Source organism: Canis lupus, chromosome 4, assembly GCF_048164855.1.
Source record: "Canis lupus baileyi chromosome 4, mCanLup2.hap1, whole genome shotgun sequence".
Taxonomy (NCBI): domain Eukaryota; kingdom Metazoa; phylum Chordata; class Mammalia; order Carnivora; family Canidae; genus Canis; species Canis lupus.
This window is the reverse complement of record NC_132841.1, coordinates 72,389,743-72,411,890: the sequence shown is the minus strand read 5'-3', so window position 1 is coordinate 72,411,890 and position 22,148 is coordinate 72,389,743. Positions and strand designations below refer to the sequence as shown.

The window sequence follows — 22,148 nt, the reverse complement described above, 5'->3', positions numbered from 1 at the left end:
ACAAATGTGTATACTTGATATGTTCATGTTACTAAGTAGGCTTTCTGGGTGTGTCTGCCTGTTAGAGTAGGGTGTGTGTGTGTGTGTATACATGTGCAGGTACGTATATATACACACCTATATTGCTAAATCTGCAATTATACTTAAGTGGACCTTTTCATCAAAAAATATTATTTTAATGCCTAGATTTATTTCAAGATCCCATGTAGATATCATTTGGTTTTATTTATACCTTAGAATTCATATCTGTTACTTTTTAATATCCTAATTTTGGTTTTGTTTTAGACCTCTGCTACTAAGTTAGCAATAGCAGAGTTACACACTAGTGGATTTTTAAAATTACATGAATGGGAAGCACGGTTGAGAATTATTGGTCCTTTGTGTAATACACATTACTTTGGAATTTTCTTTTGGAGAGTTATAGAAAATCACATATTCTGACATATTGGTTTTTTTTTCTGAGTAAAGGAATTAGATTGAATGTTGTTGTGATACTTTTGTGGTTGATTTCTCAGGCCAACGTTTTTTTTAATTAATTAATTAATTAATTAAGATAGTCACAGAGAGAGAGAGAGAGGCAGAGACATAGGCAGAGGGAGAAGCAGGCTCCATGCACCGGGAGCCCGATGTGGGATTCGATCCCGGGTCTCCAGGATCGCGCCGTGGGCCAAAGGCAGGCGCCAAACTGCTGCACCACCCAGGGATCCGTGGCCAAAGTTTTTGGTATATTTTCCTTTTTGGAAGAGCCATGAAATTCCATCTTTTAAAATATTTTACCTGATGTCCATATTTAAAATATTCATTCTTTAGGGTAGTTTAAAATTCCTTGAGTATGCTTTAAGCCGATAAATTTAGAATGATAGGGATATAGATTTATGACTCCTAATATGTATTGCTTATTTTTGTCATCTGTGTAAACATATTATATGTAAAATGGCATAGTTATATTTTAATTGATTTCTGTGGGGATCTGTGTATATCCCTCGTACCTAGCATAATACCTAGTACATAATTAGAGCTTATTTAATAACTGTTGAATGACTCTATTGCCATCATGTTTCAGAAAAGGCTTTGTGTGCAGATTAAAATTGTGTATTCATCTTTTATGTTCCCACCAATAGACCCTAGCTCAAGAGCTAGATAATTTTCAGCATTCTGTTCCCTAAACTTTGTAATAACTCTTTTTACCCTGTCAACTACCTACTTTTTGTTGAGTAGATCCCAAGGAGACTTACTCTTACTTATGTCTAATTACCCTTTCCCTTTATTTTGCTCTATAGCTATTATAGATTGGTTCAGTATCACTTCTACTCTCATGATGCTTCTATCATCTTCTGTCTTCTTACCATCACCTTGTTTCTTCCTCTTCAAGCAGGGGATGGATATGGAGAACCAACATAATCTTTGTAAAACCTTTTAAATTTCTAAAAGATCTTCTATTATAATATACTTCAGTATATTAAATGTCAAAAATAACCTTTATTAAAATATTTTATTCCGAATATTATCCTAATATACCCTAATGTACAATATATCTCCAATTAAAATAATATAAAGTTAGGCAGTCTTTAAGACTGGCATGTTACATATTGTTAACAGCTTAGTATCAGTAATTACAAGCCTTAACAATTTGATTTTGGTTATTAACAATTCCAGAGTGTCTCACAATATTTTACTTTTATATGCAAGGAAATAATTTGTTTTGCCTCCACCTACTTCCTTTCGACAAGTTTATTGCTTTACGTCATTTGTACTCAGTACTTTTCAGAAATATCCCATACCATCCCTGTTTGAGATCATGGCCTTTAAACAGTTAAACCATTACTGAAAATGGTTTTTATGGGAATGTGTACTAATGTAGCAGCTCAGATAGTCAAGAGTGTTTAAAATCTAGTGTTCATTTGATTAGGTAATGGTTGCAGTCACATTTGGGGCAGTTATTTTGCCTCAGTTACTACTACCAGTTACACTACTCAGTATTGATCACAAAAGTACATTAATTGGCTGCCTTTTAGGTGGCATTGAACAATCTAGTTGGATTGTGTTTGAGATTCTAGGCTTCTGTAAGTTTGAGAGAAACTACTGTCTCAGAGTGAATTTTTGGCATAGTTGATGAATTTCTAAATTGAGGAATTCTTAGTAAAGTAATATTCAGAATCTTTAATAGTGCTGCAGTAGAAATTTATTTTGATTCATTTGAACAGTTTTATAATTCCTTTTCAATAAACCAAAATTTTCAGTTTCTGCAAAGACCTTATTATCAATGGTATCTTTAGAAAACATTTGGAGAATATTTATTACAGAAGGCATAATATATACCTAACTGTTGTTGGGTGTGATTTTTATAGCAGTATTTTGAAAACTTTTGTCCATGATTTCTGTTCATAGAAAATTTTTAGTTCACATTTTGCTTAATAATTGCTCCTGATTTAAAGAGATTAAATATAATTTTTTCATAAAAATTAAATGTATTAAAATTTACTAGAGGTGTTTTTTATCTTTTTCTTTCCATTTCTCAAGCCAGCTCAAAGACATAGCTTCTATAAGGTTTTCCGATATGTTAGAAATATTTTATAAAAATATGGTTGAGGGTAAATAATTGTGAAAGAACCTCCTATTTTTTGAAGAAACAATCAGTACTCTAACATACTGAATTCCCTCTTACTCTAAAAAATGTTACTGAAATCCTCCAAGAGCCTGAGACCTGTGCTAAGATAACAAATACCTACTTGAAAGATGATAGTATAGTATGTCATAGTATATTAAATTGTAATATATTATTGTAGTAATAAGTTAATATTATTATATAGTCTAATGTATAATTGACCTTCTAACAACATGGATGTTAGGGTCGCTGGCCCCCATGCGCTTGAAAATCCATGTAAAACTTTTGACTGCTAAAACTTAACATACCAACAGCCTATTGACCAGAACTCACTGATAACAGAAACAATTGATTAACATATATTTTGTATTCATATGTATTATATACTGTAATCTTATAATAGAGTAAGCTAGAGAAAACATTATTAAAATCATAAGGAAGGGAAAATAAATTTATAGTATACTGTATTAGAAAAAATCTGTGTATAAGTGGACTTGTGTAGGTCATGACCATGTTATTCAAGGTCAACTGTATGTCTAATGTAGTAGTACATAGTATAATTTAGTATGATAATATCAGGTAGGCATCATTATCTTAATATTTATATCAGTCCCTTGTAGAGGAGGGTTTCAATAACTTTTATTTTTAGAATTAGAGAATTCATTATGTTAGAATCATAGAGTAATAGTATATAACACACTATCTATGATATACTGTATAATACAATATAATGTGGATTTTTTTTAATGTGGATTTTTATTTTATTTTATTTTTTTTTATTTTTTATTTTTTTTTAATGTGGATTTTTAAATCCAGATCCCCTCCTCTACCTACAAAAAAAACTAGCCTTCTCTAGCTTCTGATGTTGGAAATTGAAAATTCTCTTAACTCCATTATAAATGATAGTACAAAGAGCACTGGTATCAGAATTTTGAATAAATCCTGGCCTTTCAAAGCCTTGGTTCATTCACTTTCAAGATGGAGAAACCAGTTTTCTTCCTACCTTATTCAGTTATGAGGACCAAAATCAATCTTCTAGTAAGAGCCAAATTCTAATCTTTTTATATGAAGAAATGCCATTATGCCATTTTTATTGAATATCTAATGAAGAGAGTAATTTTGGAAAATCTTTTTATGTGTATATACTTTATATTTACAGTATATTTGAAGACATTGCTACCACCATTTCTTTTTTATTTTTTGAAATATATTTAAAATATAACATTTTATTAAAGTGTACCATGATTTGATATATGTATAAATTGCAAAATGATTACTATAGTAAATTTAGTTAGCATTCATCACTTCACGGTTTTATTTTTTCTTGTGATGAATACTTTTAAGATTTACTATCTTAACAACTTTTTCAAATATCAGTATAGTATTGTTTAACTATAGTCACCATAGTATACATTACATCTCCAGAAATTACTTTTCTTCTAACTGGTAGTTTGTGCCTTTTGACCTGTACCCATTTCACCCACCACTCACCTCCCACCCCAGTCTCTGTCTACCACCAATTTGTTCTCTGTTTCTGTGAGTCGTTTTTTTTTGTTTGTTTTGTTTTGTTTTTTTAGATTACACATATAAATGAGATCATACAGTATTTGTCTTTTACTGTCTGACTTCCATCTCTTAGCACAGGGCCCTCAGAGTACATCTATGTTATTGCAAATTATATGATTTCCTTCATTTTTATGGGTAAATAATATTCGAGTGTGTGCACGTGCACATATATAACACATTTCTTTATTGGTTTGTCAATAGACTAAACAAGTTGTTTCCATGTCTTCGCTATTGTAAATAATACTTCAGTGATCATGGGTGGGGCAAGTTTTGGAGCATATCTCTTTGAGATAGTGATTTCATTTCCTTTGGATATCTACCCAGACATGGGTATTGCTAGATCATATGGTAGTTCTATTTTCAGTTTTTTGAGAAACCTCTATACTGTTTTTCATAGTAGCTACACTGATTTACATTCCCAACAACAATGCACAAGGTTACATTTTCTCCATAAAGAACACCAACATGTGTTATTTATTTTCTTTTTGCTATTCTAACAGGTATATCTCCTTATGGTTTTGATTTGCATTACCTGATGCTTAGTAATGTTGAGGACCTTTTCATAAATGTGTATGTTATCTTTGGAAAAATGTCTATTCGGATCCTCTGCTCACTTTTAAATCAGATTGTTATTTTGTTTTGCTGTTGAGTTGTAAGTTCTTTATAGATTTTAGATACTAACTCCTGATCAGATATATGATTTGCACTTATTTTCTCCCATTCAGTAAGTTGCCTCTTCACTTTGTCAGTGGTTTTCTTTGTTGTGTAGACGCTTTTCAGTTTGATGTAGTCCCATTTGTTTATTTTTGCTTTTGTTGTCTTTGCTTTGATAGCAAATCCAAAATACCATTGCAAAGACCAGTGTCCAGGAGCTTACCACCTGTTTTCTTCTAGAAGTTTTGTGGTTTCAGATCATACATTCAAGTCTTTAATTCACTTTGAGTTGATTTTTATATATAATGTGAGATAGTGGTCCAGTTTCATTCTTTTGCATGTGGCTGTCCAGTTTTTCCAGCACCATTTATTAAAATGAATGTCCTTTCTTCATTGAATATTCTTGGCTACTCTTTTGTAAATTAATTAACCATATGTGCATGAATTTATTTCTGGGCTCTCTGTTCCTTTATTTAAAAAAAAAATTATTTATTTATTCATGAGTGACAGAGGGGGGTGGGAGGTAGAGGTAGAGACACAGGCAGAGGGAGAAGCAAGCTCCATTCAGGGAAGCCCGACATGGAACTCAATCCTGGGTCTCCAGGATCACGCCCAGGCTGAAGGCGGCGCTAAACCGCTGAGCCACCTGGGCTGACCTCTCTGTTCTTTTAATATATGTGTTTTTATGCCAGTATTTTACTGTTTTGATTATTAGAGCTCTTTGCAATATAGTTTAAGATCAGGAAGCATGGTGCCCCAAGGTTTAGTCTTCTTTCTTAAGCTTGCTTTGCCTATTTGACTGTTTTGTGATTCTGTACAAATTTTAGGGTAGTTTGTTCTTTTTCTATAAAAAGTATTAGAATTTTGATAGGGATTGCATTAAATGTGTGGATGGTTTTGGGGAGTGTGGACATTTTAACCACATTAATTCTTTTTTAATCCACGAGCATAGAAATTTATTAACAAATTCCAGTACTATGTTGAATAAAAGTGGTGAGATTGGGCATCTATCTCGTTCCTTATCTTGGAAAGCTTTTCACCATTCAGTATGATATTAGCTGTGGGCTTATATATAGCCTTTAGTATATTAATGTTCATTCCCTCCGTATGTAGTTTGTTGAGAGATTTTTTTTTATCATGAATGGATTTTGAATTTTGTAAAATGCTTTTCTGTATTAGGATGATCATATGATTTTTATCATTCATTTTGTTAATGTGTATCACATTGAGTGGCAGATTTTGAAACATTCTGCAATAAATCCCACTTGACCATGGTGTATAATCCTGATTATTTTAATGTGTTGTTGAATTCTGTTTGCTAGTATTTAGTTGAGGACTTTGAATCTACGTTTATCACAAGTACAAGAGGGTTAGCCTAAATTTTTTTTTTAATGTGGTACTTGAACTCACGACCCTGAGATCAAGACCTGAGCTGAGATCAAGAGTCAGACACTTAACCGATTGAGTGTCCCTTGGCCTGTATTCATGTCTTGCAGTGCCCTTTTCTGGTTTTGTCATTAGGGTAGTACTGGTTTGGAAGTGTTCTCTCCTTTCCTCCTCTTCTGTTTTTGGAAGTGTTTGAAAAGAATTAGTATTAATTCTTTAAATGTTTGTTAAAATTCACCAGAGAAGTTGTCTGGTCCTAGGCTTCTCTTTATTTGGGAGGATTTTGATTACTAATCCAATCTCCTAATAATCTATTCAGATTTCCTATTTCTTCATGAGTCAATCTTAGTGGGTTATATGTTTCTAGAAATATAAATATATATATTTTTAGGGACTTTTGTATTTGTATGGTATCCATTTTGATGTCTCTTCTTTTGTTTATGATGTTACTTATTTTTTAAGTTCTCTTCCTTTTTATCTTGGTAAGTATAGCTAATGGTTTGTCTGTTTTGTTTATCTTTTCAAAAAGTCAGCTCATAGTTTCATTGATCTTTTCTATTTTTAGTCTAATTTATTTCTGCTTTAGTATTTAGTATCTCCTTTCTTTTATTAAATTTGAGCTTAAAAAAAAAATTTGAGCTTAGTTTGTTTTCTTTTAATAGCTAATTGAGATACAAAGTTAGGTAATGCTTGCACTATTTATTTTCTCCCTGTGCGTACATATCAAAGAAAGAATCATTTGATCCCTGTTTCTTTTTATAGTTCTCCCTCATAGTAACATAATAGGCGCACATTGATGAAATCTTTGTAGTACCAGTGTCAATATCAAAATTGTGGTGCTTAAAACCAGATTTTTCTTAGAATCTTCTGCTTGCTTCTTTTGTAATAGTGTTTGTCAATTGCTATAATCCAACTCCTTGGTTTTTGTCTTCATTAAATAAACCAGTTTCAATGACCTCAAATGTACAGACTGTAACTATAATGACTACACTGGCAAGGGTGGGGGGCACTTTGTTCCAATTTGAATTAAAGAATAACATGATATGGATCTGGGGTCAGCAAACTTTCTGTAAAAGCCCAAATCATTAATATTTTAGGCTTTGTGGGCCACTTACCTTAACATCGTAATAAAAAAGCAATCATAGAGAACAAATAAATGATTGTGTGTCACTGTATTCTAATAAAACTTGATATACAGAAATGTTTGATGAACAAATTTGACCCCACAGACTATAGTTCGCTGAGTTTACTATAGATATAAAATAGAAATTTTTTTAAAAAATAGAAATTTTAATGTAGGTAAATCTAATAACTAAATTATTTATTCTGGGGATCCCTGGCTGGCGCAGCGGTTTGGTGCCTGCCTTTGGCCCAGGGCGTGATCCTGGAGACCCGGGATCGAATCCCACATCGGGCTCCCAGTGGATGGAGCCTGCTTCTCCCTCTGCCTGTGTCTCTGCCTCTCTCTCTCTCTCTGTGTGTGTGTGAGACTATCATAAATAAATAAAAATAAAAAATAAATAAATAAATAATTTATTCTGTAGCAAAAGAGACCTAAAATTTGGATTTTCCCTTGCCATTTGAGTATTTATATGCGTATTAAAAGTATTCATCTTTTATTTATTTGAGAGAGAGCACAGCAGGGGAAGGGGCAGAGGGAAGGGAGAAGCAAACTCCCCGAAGATTTGGGAGCCTAATATGAATGTCGATTCCAGGACCCTGGAATCATGACCTAAGCTGAAGGCAGACGCTTAACCGACTGAGCCAAGCACCCCTAGAAATGAGTTTTGAAGTCATTGTCTAGTTCTTTTCCAGTATTTATGAATGCAGTATGAAATTTGTCAAATATAATATTTTAAGCGGGATATTTAATATCTGAAAGTACCTCATTTAGTGGGTTATATAGTATTAATATGTTAATATATAATAAATATGTAAAACATATAACAAGTATATACTGACTTAAAATTGCTTTTAAAATATACCTGTTGCATGTCAATCAAGAAATCTTTTCATTTTGTGGATAAACTTTTCTATAATTATCAATATAGAACAACTAAGAACTAAAACTGATTTAGAAAAAAATTTTCTTTTTTTTTTAGATATTTTTATTTTTATTTATTCATGAGAGACACAGAGAGAGAGAGAAAGAGGCAGAGACATAGGCAGAGGGAGAAGCAAGCCCCTTGAAAGGAGCCCAATGTGGGACTTGATTCGTAACCCCGAGATCACACTCTGAGCCGAAGGGAGATGCTCAACCGCTGAGCCACACAGGCATCCCTAGAAAAGAATTTTCATTTCGAAAATGATGTTACAATAGATATAACTGATCTAAACATTTTCCTTCATAGAACTTTTTTGTTGTATAAATTTTCTGGAATAAATTTCCATGAATAATATGAAAAGGTAAAGGGATTTTTAACTCCATTTGCTGTGTACTGTATATTCTACACAAGTTAGCAGATTCTCAATGTCCGTATTTCAGTAAGCTACAAGCAAACCTACAGAACTCAAAAACAAAGCCTGAATCATTTCACAGCGTCTCAGACTCCTTATGCATAGCAGTTACTCCTAAAGGTATTGTTGTGTAAAGCATTGTGGAGAACTTGATCTTTTCAATAATGGTCATGAGTCAAGTTGTCTCATTTGGGGGTGGGGGTGGGTTTTGGTGTTTTTTTTAATATTTATTTATTTGAGTGAGAGAGAGAGTGAGGGGAGGGCTAGAGGGAGAGAATCTTCAAGCCAACTCCCTGCTCAGCACAGAGTCCAATACAGGGCTCCATCTGAAAACCCAAGATTTTATTGTAATGGGGCTTCAAAAAATAAACAGCAGTTTGGGGGGATCCCTGGGGGGCTCAGCGGTTTAGCACCTGCCTTCGGCCCTGGGCATGATCCTGGAGACCTGGGATCAAGTACCGCATCGGGCTCCCTGCATGGAGCCTGCTTCTCTCTCTGCCTGTGTCTCTGCCTCTCTCTCTTTCTCTCTCTCTCTCTCTGTGTGTCTCTCATGAATAAATAAATAAAATCTAAATAAATAAATAAATCAACAGCAACTTTTATATCAGAATTATAGGCGTAGGTAATTAAGCTCTCTAATACAAGGTACTTACTATCCTGGGGCCCCTGGATGTTTCTGTAGGTTAAGCATCTGCCTGTGGTTCAGGTCATAATCCCAGGATCCTGGGATCCAAATCTGCCTCTCTATTCAGGGAATTTGCTTCTCCCTCTCCTGCTGTGCACTTACTTTGTCTCTCTAATAAGTAAAATCTGGGCGGGGGGGGGGGGGGGGGGCGGGGGGAGGCGGTGTTGGGGGACATAATTACTATCCTATCAACTTATAATGAGTAAAACCAATTTAACTCTGAATATTTTATTCAAATTGTTATTTCTCTTTCATCGAACCTATAGCTTAAGAAACAGTGAGGGATCCCTGGGTGGCGCAGCGGTTTGGCGCCTGCCTTTGGCCCAGGGCACGATCCTGGAGACCGAGGATCGAATCCCACATCAGGCTCCCGGTGCATGGGGCCTGCTTCTCCCTCTGCCTGTGTCTCTGCCTCTCTCTCTCTCTCTCTCTCTCTCTCTCTGTGACTATCATAAATAAATTAAAAAAAAAAAAAAAGAAACAGTGAGCAGAGTCCACACCTTGAGTTTGATTACTTAGAAGGACCTTTTCAAAAAAAAAAAAAAAGGAAGGACCTTTTCAATCTGAATTGACCCAACTATTTTGAAAGAAGTGGCAACCATAAAACTTAAAATACTTTAAAACTTTTTTGATTTTGCTCTAAGAAATAAAATGCATGTTGTGAACTAATACATGCATAGAGACACATGTTAACAATCTCCACCCTTACTACAAGCAAAAAACTGACCTTTTCACTTTCATTTTAAAACAACTGCTAGTCGAGACCCATAAAAATGATTTCACAACATATTTATGGGCTATAGCCTACAACTTAAATATTGCTGGTTAACTTTGAAAAGGAGGCTTACCAGTTCTAGGTTATAATCTCTTTGGGTAGGGTTATATGATGATTGTTTGCATTAGTTTTAGTATTTCTTAGAGACCATCAGAAAGAGAATAGCTGCAAATTTGATCCTGACCACCCCTCTCTAGCCAATGATGAATACTATTCTTCCCTTTAAAAAATCTTTAAAACAATTTTTTTTTTGTAATCCTGAATAACCATTATTAGGCCTTCAGCCAATACCTGGAATCTCTCTGATTCTATCAAAATTAAGGCAACTTTATACCAGATTATCTCATTATACATGACTTCCATTTATCCTAAACCATCACAAAAAAAAGCAAACCTGTTTCCTGACGCTTCTCTTCTAGAGGAGGTAGTCTCCCTGATGCTCTTTTCTCTTAAATTAAGACTTCATCTTCAGGTATTAAACAGATCCTCCTTTCTTATTACCCTAATGACTGTTAACATCTCCCTGTGAGAGATTTGACGCCAGCAGGCATTTCTGGCAGGTGGAAGTACGAGGTACCGAGGAATGGTCCTTAGGGGTGTGTAAGGAGTCCTTCCCCAGAAATGCTGTTTTGTCCCCATCCCCGAACAATGGCTGCTGGCAAATTCAGCTCTGGACTAGTATGCTTGGCCAAGAGGATTCCAGAAACCTCAGACAGATTGGCATTTTTCTGGACTACAAGTTAGGAGAGGTTTCATTTTACAATTTGAGTAGCAGATCATATTTATATACCTTCAACGAATCTTTTGCAGAAAAACTTATGCCTTATTTCTCTATTGGACCTTCTTCAGAATCACTTACAATAAGTATAGTCAAAGATAAATCCTGAGCCACGCTGGAAACCATCCTATGTGTTCCATTTTCTTCCTATGTTAAGAGAAAGTGCTTGTAATAATAAAGAGTCTAACTGAAACAAAACAAAACTGTCAGTTTCACTTTCCTCATTTTCACTCATTTGAAGGAGCCTTAACGCTGAAAAGCAGAATCTCCTTTCTCCTAGTTTGCTGTTGCTCTTTCCAAATATAGTTTGAGGGGATGCCTTGGTGGCTCAGTTAGTTAAGCATCTGCTTTTGGCTTAGGTCATGATTCCAGGTTCCTGGCTTGAGCTCCATGTTGGGCTCCCTGCTCAGAGGGGAGCCTACTTCGCCCTCTGCCCCTCCCCCCACTCATGTGCACACGTGCATGTGCACCTGCGTGGGCACACTCTCTCAAATAAATAAAATCTCTTAAAAAAATGCAGTTGATGTTAGAATAATATGGAGGCAAAGGGCACTCACTTCCCACATAGTTAAAAATCCCTGTATAACTCTTGACTCCCCCCAAATTTATTGATAGCCTAATGTTGACCAGGAAACCTTAGGAATAACAAAGTCAAGTAATACACATTTTGTATATTACGTATATACTGTACTCTTACACTAAAGTAAGCTAATAAAATGTTATTAAGAAAATCATAAGGAAAAGAAAATACATTTACAGAACTGTACTGTATTAAAAAATTGGTGTAGAAGTGGATCCGTGCAGTTCTAATCTGTGTTGTTTAGGGGTTAACTATAATTGCTAAAATACACATGTCAAAGTTCTTCCCCTAAGGTCATTGTTTTGTGTCCTCAAAACTTTTGACACCAATCTTCCCTATGTTCACTGAGGATTTGGCATAGGCTTCTTCTTTACTCCTAGAACTTCCATCGGGTTATAACCTTGGAATCCCTGTGAAAGGAACATTCAATGTCCTGATCTCCTAGTTGAACCATACATCTTTTTTAGGTTGCTGCTTTTTGTTCCTACCTCCCAACTGTTATACCATATTTCAGAGCTATGTAATCTATAATTTATGCTCCTTGGATGCATTTCTTCTTCTTTCTTCTTCTTCTTCTCCTTTCTTCTTCTTTCTTCTTCTTTCTTCTTCATGTTGTAGATTTATTTGAGAAGAGAGCATGTGAGCATGAGCCAGGGGGTGGGAGCAGAACCGAGGGAGGAGGGAGAAGCAGACTCCCCCCTGAGCAGGGAACCAAACTTAGGGCTTGCTCCGAGAACTCTAGTTAAAGATCCATTTGGTGCTACTCCCCTGTAATTTGTGTAGGTTATTAGAAGAATTGTCACTGAACTACATTATATCTAAGATGTTTTTTATGACTTACATAATATGGAGGTTTATGTGAATTTTCTTGGTTTGTTTCTGAACATGACTGGTTTCCATTGTCTGAATCTTCAGTCCTAAAGAGTTTATTAATTGAGGTGGTTTATTTTAATCTCAGGGTTTTTTTTTTTTTTTCACTTAAAAGAAAAAAAAAACAGTGTTCTTAAATTAGTGGCTCTTTGAGACTTTTAGTAGTCTGGTTATAATAATCTATTCACTCTGCTAATATGAATGATTTACATTTGAAATCCAGGATTACTAAAATGTAGCACATCTAAAAGTAAATGTATTCTTTTAGCCTTATGAGAACAACGGAAAAAAAAAAGGTGCAATATGTCTAATGGACTATATAGCTACAAAAGCTGAATGTGGTACTTCACAAAATTTTGATTAACTGACATTATCCCCTGGAGCCAATAACTTAAAATTTTATGGTAATTCAAACACCTGAATTAAAGAATAAAGTAACTGACATGGGAGAAATGAGGTGAGAAAGATGATCATAAAGTACTAGTAATCTGAAGTTTTTAAGAACAAATAATTCCACAAGCAACAATAATTTATAAAATCATTGTGTTAAGAAGTAGACATTATTTTTGCAATTAATGGATTATTTCCTAATTCAGGGGAAAGACAATAACCAAATACATCATAGGTATCATTTGAGGTACTTGCTATTTATTCATATCTATTGAAGCTGAGTCAGTTATTCAGTCCTTGATAATGTATTAAATATGCTGATTGTGAGTAGAGGAAAGTCAAGCATTTTATCTCTTACCCTTTGTAATCAAGGGATCTGGCTGAGTCAATTTATAGTGTTTTTACAAAAAGGAAGAAAAAATGTTTGATTCAGAAAACGCATAAACCTGTGGAATAGGTATTTCTATTCATAATGAACCAGAGTTCACTTTTGGAGGATGGTACATTGAGAGACATTTCTCATTCCTGGGTTTTTTTTTTTTTTTTTAAGTTGGGTCATCTTCAGAAATGAAACATTTGGCCTTTGAATTATGTTGCTGTAACTTTCAGAGTTATATAGAAGCTAAAATGATCTACGGAATAGAAAAGCTCTTAAATCTGATAGCATTCTTTCTAAGTTAGGGACTAAGAGATGGTAAACTACAGTGAATAAACTTCGATGCCTCCTTTATCAATTATATGACATAAGTTTTTCTGTGTCTGGCTCTTGTGAGGAATTTTTTTTTTTTTTTTTAAGTAGAGAGCAGACTCCTTGCTCTGAGGATATAATAAACCATTATAAAGAGAGTACAAGTACCAATATATATATATTGACCCTTGATTATTGTATATTTATCTGCAGTATAATTTTAATTCTGGGATATTAGTATCAGGTCAGTATTTCTCTGAGAATGGGAATTTAGTCTAAGCAGAACATAATCAGGAAATATGCTTTTTAAAAAATTTTGTGGTGGGCTAAAGGCCAAATGCTTTGAAGGCTGTCTGTATTTAAAGACTCAAAGAGATTATAACATTTTAGGTAGTACAAAAAGAAAAGCGTTTCTATTGTTTTAAATTTGGGAAATGTCTTCATTTGCCCATAAACTATAGTTATACAGGAAATATACTTGTAAGTAATCATAGGAAATTGTGAATGACAGGCAGTCAAAAATTATTTATTGACCATTAATATATACACATTTGATATTATAGGTCATGTGGAAAGGGGAAGATAAATACTAGAAAACATGATCCTTCCGTCAAAAAACCCACACATTTAATTAGGGGTGTTCAAGACAGTAAGGACCTTTTTTTTTTTTTTTTTTTTTTTTTTTTAGAGAAAGGGAGAGGAAGAGAGAGAATCCCAAGCAGGCTCCACACTGAAACACAGGGCTTAATCTCAGGATCCTGAGATCATGACCTGAGCTGAAATTAAGAGTCAGACACTTAACTGACTGAGCCACATAGGCATCCCAAGACATTAAAAACTTAAATGGGGATCCCTGGGTGGCGCAGCGGTTTGGCGCCTGCCTTTGGCCCAGGGCGCGATCCTGGAGACCCGGGATCGAATCCCACGTCAGGCTCCCGGTGCATGGAGCCTGCTTCTCCCTCTGCCTATGTCTCTGCCCCCCCCCCTCTCTCTCTCTCTCTCTCTCTCTCTCTCTCTCTCTGTGTGACTATCATAAATAAATTTTAAAAAATATTTTTAAAAATAGCTTTAAAAAAAAAAAAAACTTAAATGCATGCTGTGTTTACCTTGGGACTGAATGTATGGACAGTCCGAAGCTAACGTTGATTTCTTTTACCTGTATCAATATTCTGAAAAGGGGACCTCGTTGATAAAATACAGTTGAATTAAGAAAGCCCAGGGAAATGTGTGATTTGAGAATAACACAGATAAGGTACACTCAACATTAGTATGTCAGGATTTTCAGCAATGAAGTCTTTGGAGTATTACCAGTCACAAATATTACATCTTTGTTGGGTAAAAATTTTTGCTATGTGTGTTCTTAAAAGACTAAAAGTTACTGAAATAACTCCTTCATGATGTTGAATAAAATTTGCACGAAGAATAAAAAAGGATTATTCTTCCAATGAGATTAATAATTTATGTTCTGCTATTCTTAAATTAGTAGGATTGCATATTGAAACTTTGAAATTGTCTTAATCAGTACCCATTCATTTTTGTCATGGCTTATTTTTATCCTTTACATAAGTACTATTATCATTTGAATGTTGTAGTGTTAAGGTTGATTATAGTTACTAATATTCTGTGCTATAAGCCACTAAGGTACTCTTTGCTCCTAATTTCTAAAATTCAGCAGGTAAGACATCATTTTTATACTTCCACTCAAAGATTTGCAAGGGTAAGTAATTTAAAATTGTCATCTTTAGTAGTCATCAAGGACAAATTATCATGAATAAATAGCTTTTGCTACTTCTTTGTTTTTAAGCTCTCAGTAGGATGTTAAGAATTTATTTCTTCATAGCAACTGTTAGTGTACTTGTGTATATGTGTGTAGGATTAAGTAGTAAATTTTGTGTTAATATTACTGTGTTGGTATATTTTTATCCTGTCTTAGCCTTTCATGGGAAAATACAAACCTACTTCATAACATTTGAATTTACTATTTTTAACCATAAACATCTATAGTTTAATATATTTTTATTGATCCTGCCTTTCAAGTTTCTGTTATCTTCAGTTAAATGCATATATTGGTTTATCTGTCTGAGGAAGTTCTTTATAATACTAAAGAGATTACTGTGCCTCTCAAATAGACACTGATAGGTAAAAGCATGTAAAATTCTTATCCCAATCACAGTACACAACCACCAACATCATAGAGGAAGAAGAGAAGGGTGTGATAAGTGTTTCTAACTCTTCCAGTTTGCACTGAGAGATAGTATTACTTTCAAACTAACTGGTCCAGATCTCTGTAACACAAATTTGGGTGCTACCAAGAATGTGAGATGAATCCCCTACTACAATAGACTGGTTAATGCCAGTGGATCTCTCATTTTAGAAAGGTTTTGGTCTGTACAGACAGATGAAGGAATTGTATCAAAAATTGATGATATAACTACCCTATGTTTTTTTAAGTTATTATATAATGATGTATGTATAAAAACTGCATTATCAGTTCAGGGTGAAGCCTATTACAGTTTTAAGTATGTGTTTTGTTAAAATACAAAACTGACTTAGAAAACTTATATGAATACTAATATTTCATTTTTATTGTGTTATTTTAGTTAAAATTTCCCTTTTATCTTCAGATTTAAATTCTTTTCTTACCTTTCATTAATAGGTAGTATAGATCAATCAGTGTTAAAAGAATTACCCCCTGAACTTCTGGCAGAAATTGAATCCACCATGCCACTTTGTGAACGTGTGAAAATGAATAAACGCAAGCGTAGCACAGTTAATGAAAAGCCAAAATATGCTGAAATCAGTTCAGATGAAGATAATGATAGTGATGAAGCTTTTGAATGTAAGTACCACATAACTTTATTATTATTTTAGAATTAAAAAGCAGATTGATGTGTTTGTCTCATTCATAATTTGGGGGGTTAGGAAGAGTACAGTGATCTTAATTCTTAACATAGTATAGCAAGTTTTTTTCTTTATACTTAAAAAATGTGCAAAAGATGAGATCAGTTGGCACCAAGAAAAAAATTAATGAGCTATAATTAGTGTCAAATAACACAGGTATGTGTCTATATTTAGCAAACATTTATTGAGTTCCTACTATATGCTAGGCACTGAAAATAAAAATACAAATAAGATGTAGCCCCTGTCTTTGAAGAGCCTTCAAAGGGGGAAATACGTAAACAGTTGTAGCACAGTGAAAAAAGTACAGTGATAATAAGTAAATCCAGGATGCTATGGGAGCACATTGATTGGCATCAAAATTATACTTGGGGGTTCAGGAAATGCTTACTGGAAGAGGTGACACTTGAGTTGAGTCTTGAAGGACACATAGGAGATAGCCAGGTGAAGAAATATTTAAAACCATACTACCACTAAATTATGAATGAATTAGCCACATTGCCAATTATCTGTGTGGTTTGGACCTGGCTTCTCCTTTTTGCCCAGCTGTGTCCTGGAATTCCTCCCTTGTTTCACTGTTTTCCAGAGCTGGCTTCTTCACTACACAGCTACCTCTCTACAACACTGTGATCACCTGTCTTTGCACTAGACTTGCTATACCTCGCCTGTCTTCCTACTGGTCCACTGAAAAAGTTCTTCTCTTTTATCCCTATCTTCCTTCTTCTGGAGCAAGAGAATTGAGCCTAGCCAAGAGGGGTCAGCAACCTTGTTTGACTTAAACGGCATTCAGTGGAAACAGACTATGGGAGATCTTCACTTGTGTGCCAACTGACTTAGTCATTATGACCAAAAGAAGTGGGAAGACCACCAGTGTGTTCTACCTTTTCCACCTAGTTTCCATAGATTGAGGTGTGACAAGCAAGGGCAGGAAGGACAGATGCATGCTGCCAATTTTAAATGTATATTGCTGATGGAAATCCTTCACCTCCTCCAAAGTTTTTTATGTTCATTTACTCTGATCTTCTTTAAATTGTGAGCTCTTGAGCTATGAGGAGTAGACTATGAATATTGAACAAATATGAACAAAGTTTTAAAATTGAAATAAAATATATAGCAAAGTTAATCTGACATTATATATATGTATAATTGTTATAATTTGTTATCATGAGATGTATTTACATGCAATATATTTCATTCAATGGCTAAAGTTAATACTTTTCTTATTATAATCAAACATTTTGGTCATATGGGAATATATGCTCTGGAAAGGAAGAGGAAAAAGGAGATCTGGTGGCCCAGAAACTCACTCCCCTTTATATACATGCCTCTCCTTCACTCTTCCTCCTCCCCCCCACCACCTCAAAACATCACCCATTTCTAAAGGGAATAGCTAAGAAGGAGGAGTTCTTTAACTGCAGATTGATTTCAAATCACAATTCAACTCCATTTAACTGAGAGTGGCTCCTTGCATTGCTAAGCTGATGAGAATTTTGAAGCTACCTCACAGTTCAGTAGAAAGAATAGCATAATCAGAAATGCCCAACAGGTGTAAAATAGGGGAGAGAGTCACACATGCCTGATGTGTGTCATCAGTGCAGCCACTGTTCTTTTCCTGTTGTGGAAAAATCTTATGGAAGCTGAGAGTGTCATCATAAAGCCATGGATCCTGTTATATCTAGATATTTCCCAAGTGTATTGAAAGCTTAGTATTAGTTAGAGAACCTCAGCTTCAACCTGCTAGACAAAAGAGAAGTTTCTCTGGATTCTTCAGGAGACCTCAGAGTAGCTGCCTGTCTTTCTTAGTTTATTTCTATATAAGTAACTACAGAAAAATTGACTCTGGAGCCACTGATTTGAGAGATGAAAGTATTCCAGTTGGTAGTTGACATAAACAACCAAACTCTCATTATACCACAGCAAAAAGAATGTAGTAAAAATACAGTGTAGTACAAGATGTAAAAGTATTATGAGAACATAAGCTCAAGCATTTTGCTGCTTTGAGAGAGACTTTATTTGAAACTTACGGTTTTATTGCAGTTTAATCAAATTGGTTTCCTAAAAATCTAAAACTAAGGCAATTGTTTTGTTGAAGGATTGGGAACGGTTGAGGGCCACATAGATCTTTAAAAGTTGTTGGGCGACATAAATTTGGGTAACCATAGCACAAACATAAGGTCACTGGATTGCTGGGGAAAGGAGAGAGAAGACCTAAGTTAAAGAGCGATGTAGGTGAAATTTAGAAAGGGAAGATGGGAGACACTCAAGGCATGTTTTACCTACCTGTCTGTTGAGCTCCCCCCTTATTTCTTTCAGGGTTATGAAAGCAATAGAGAAAGAACAAACTAGTAACAATCCTGATAGCCTTATTACAACACACTGTATCATGGAAGTTGGGTGGGTTTTTTTCCTAATTTGCCATCTCATTTTTATCCAAATTTCCTAAAGTTTAATGAATGTGAAACAAAAATCTTAAAGGCCTATAAAAATTACTACCAATACAGTATTTTTGTATGTTCTTGATGACGACTGTAAGATTTTTCAAGCATTTTCAAATCATAGAATTGAATGCTTGAAATGAATTTCTGATGAAATTGAAATTCAAAAGTACTAAGTAAGTCATATTAGAAAGTAGAATACTACTTTCAAACATTTCTGTGAACAAGCTTGCTTATTAGTTGTTATTCCTCATATTTGGTAGTATTTTAGTACTTGTTGGAAAAATATTTAGTTGAATGCTACATAGATGACCTTTTTCTCTGAAACACACACACACACACACACACACACACACACACACACACATATTATGTTAGTTTATAAGGCAGTCTCTCACTAAGAGAATGTCCTGGGGTGTACCCTAATTGTAAAAGGGGAAAAGTCTTTCTTCCTCATACTCCATGTCAAATTTATGCCTTATTACAAAGAAAATCATTGGAGATTTAAATATATGCATTTACATTTGGTTTTTTGTTCTTGTTTTTTTAATGAACTATCTTGCTATGCCAAGTCTATGACCAAAAAGAAGGGGAAACAAAATTATCTTTTTCTGCTATGCTGTCAGTAGATTGGACAGAAAGGTCCAGAACCAGAGACCAAACTAGATTCTTGAATAGGAGTAGTTAAGGCAGCATGTCAGGGTAAGATTAGCCAGGGTATAGACATTGATTATGGACATTGATTATCCACAAATAAAGCCCCCAGCACAAGCATAGATAGAGTGCATGGGCCAAAGGTTGGCATCCTTAAATCTCAGGATTTAAGGGGACTCAAGCAAGAATTTTAAGTATTTGGATATTGATCATAATTAGGGATTCAAAATAGAAACCAATTCAAAGAAAGGGAGTCACATTTAGTTCAATAGACTAGGAAGTATTTCATTGTCACCAACAAGTGGTCAAAACAACAAGATGCCAAGATATAGGACACATCAGTTCTCTATCCTACTTTTAAGTTGGTGGTGCTCTACCCTAGAAGGGGTATGGTAAATAATTGTCGCTTGTACTGCTCTCCAGCTCTCACAGGACAGACATTTCTAATCAGTCTTTCTTGCTGAAATATAATGCTTTCTTGGGGAAATATAATGCTCTAGGCAGCTATTACCAGTTGATCAGAGTTGATGTGTCAGATGAAATCTGTTTGCCAGTTCTGCCTAGAAGATCCTGTCAGTACTGGTGTTTTTAATGAATACTTAGACCCTTGGAAGATTGGGGAAGTGACTGAAGGTAACATACATATATATGTTTGTGTACCATGTGTAAGCTTAAAAGCTTTTCTCCTTGGGCTTAAGCAAGTATACTGTTGGAGAACTGAATTCAATATATGAATATTTACAACTGTACAGATTTATTCTATCTCTGAAGGCCTGTGATATTAGATTATCAGAGTCTATTGAATTTATAACTAAGTTGTGGGCTTAACTTGGCTTTTAATTGTTGGTATATGTGGTTACTCTATATTCTATAGCACTTTCTCAAAAGTTTACTTTTCTTCCAAACCCTGCTCCCCGTCAGTAATCCAAATGCTTTAAAGTGTTTCTGTTTTTCCTGCAAATCCTAGATAAAGATTGTTTTATATGCGTTAATTAATCCTCATGGTTAAGTAATACTATCCTTACTGACTTACTGAATACCTTTCTTTGAAATGAATGCTGTTTAATTCCCAGAACATTCCTATTTATTAGCAGACCAAATTCACGTAAAAATCTTTAAATCTAAAATAATAGATAAAGCTAAAATAAGTGATACCATTTCTATACCGTAATTTATATTTCTGATTAAACAGAGTGACTCAATTTGCTAGGCCCACACAATGATTTTCCCCCATGTGGTTCATTTGTGAAGTACAAGTTTTAATATTCTTTTTAAATGAGGTAAATTATTTGTCATGGGGATTTGCTTTTAGCCTCTAGGAAACGACATAAAAAAGATGATGATAAAGCTTGGGAATATGAAGAGCGTGACAGAAGAAGCTCTGGGGATCATAGGAGAAGTGGCCACTCTCATGAAGGAAGAAGAAGTTCAGGTGGTGGTCGTTATCGAAACCGAAGCCCATCAGATTCTGACATGGAAGATTATTCTCCTCCTCCGAGCCTTAGTGAGGGTAATTCATCAGTGTCAACGGATTTCTTACATAAGCTGCTTTAAATTTAGGGCTTTAACTTTGAAGAATATTTGATACCTTTTTTAAGTTAATTAACAACTCCATTGCTAATCAAGACAAAAGTATATATTTAGTTTGGAATGGCAGTGGTTATTGTTCAAGTATTTAATGTTCTGGAGGAAACTAGAAGCAAAAATAGAAATACTTTAAGTTGTCATTCCTGTATTTCAATATTTCTTTTTGTTTATTTTAGTTGCTAGAAAAATGAAGAAAAAAGAAAAACAGAAGAAGAGGAAAGCTTATGAACCAAAACTTACACCTGAAGGTAACATTTTAGTTTGTTTTTCAGTCTGCAACTTTAGTTTTCTATGTGTAATGTGAACATAATAAGTTTTTATTTTTTCTCTGTTGTAGAAATGATGGATTCTTCAACTTTTAAGAGATTCACAGCCTCAATAGAGAATATTTTGGATAATTTAGAAGATATGGATTTTACTGCATTTGGTAAAATCATTTTAAGATATATTTTTTTAACCTCTAAATATAAAATCAGTTTTAAATATACTTATTTACCTAGGTAAATACAGTGTATACAGAGGCATGGTCTGTGCTCTCAAAAAACTTAAAATCTAGTTATAGAGTCAAGTTTAGTCTGTGTTATCAAGAAACTGAAAACTTTAGTATAAAAATCAAGTATTATTGGTAGTGTCTTAGGAATTCCAAGAATGCAACTTGATTGCATTGATTCAAATGAGACTTGAATTGGTGCTAGATAAGGAGAGTACTAATACGAGCAAGGATACAGAAATTGGAACCCATGCATCTGCTCGTGTAATTCTTATAGCCAATATTTATTGAATACTTAGTCTTTGTCAGCAGTATATTAAGTGCTAGAGATGCAAAGATAAATACCCCAGTCCCTGGCTTTAAGTAATACAGAATCTAGTATGGAAAACAAAATAGTAAACCAATTAGAATACAGTATGATTAATATATTCATATGTTCCTTTTATAATATGTAAAGATCATATCTATAAATATAAAAATGTAACACTGGTTACAGTATTGAGAACTAGTCTCTACAAATCCATGCCACCTTCAGCTGTACAAACACTAGTGTCTAATTTATACAAAAACCATATAACATACAATAATTCTGATATGAGTCCACCTATTTGAAAATACCTGAAAAGTATATTACCCTTTGTATTATATTA

General features: G+C 34.4%; 1 protein-coding gene across 5 annotated transcripts in view; it reads left to right on the top strand.

Moving 5' to 3' along the window:
- NIPBL (NIPBL cohesin loading factor) overlaps positions 1 to 22,148 on the top strand; it is a 197,438-nt gene that overhangs the window by 113,094 nt on the left and 62,196 nt on the right. For all 5 annotated transcript variants that reach the window (XM_072824875.1, XM_072824877.1, XM_072824873.1 and 2 more), the window contains 4 exons: positions 16,091 to 16,273; positions 20,734 to 20,931; positions 21,185 to 21,256; positions 21,346 to 21,435. In XM_072824875.1, the coding sequence (XP_072680976.1) occupies positions 16,091 to 16,273; positions 20,734 to 20,931; positions 21,185 to 21,256; positions 21,346 to 21,435 (543 nt within the window). The remainder of the gene's footprint in view (positions 1 to 16,090; positions 16,274 to 20,733; positions 20,932 to 21,184; positions 21,257 to 21,345; positions 21,436 to 22,148) is intronic.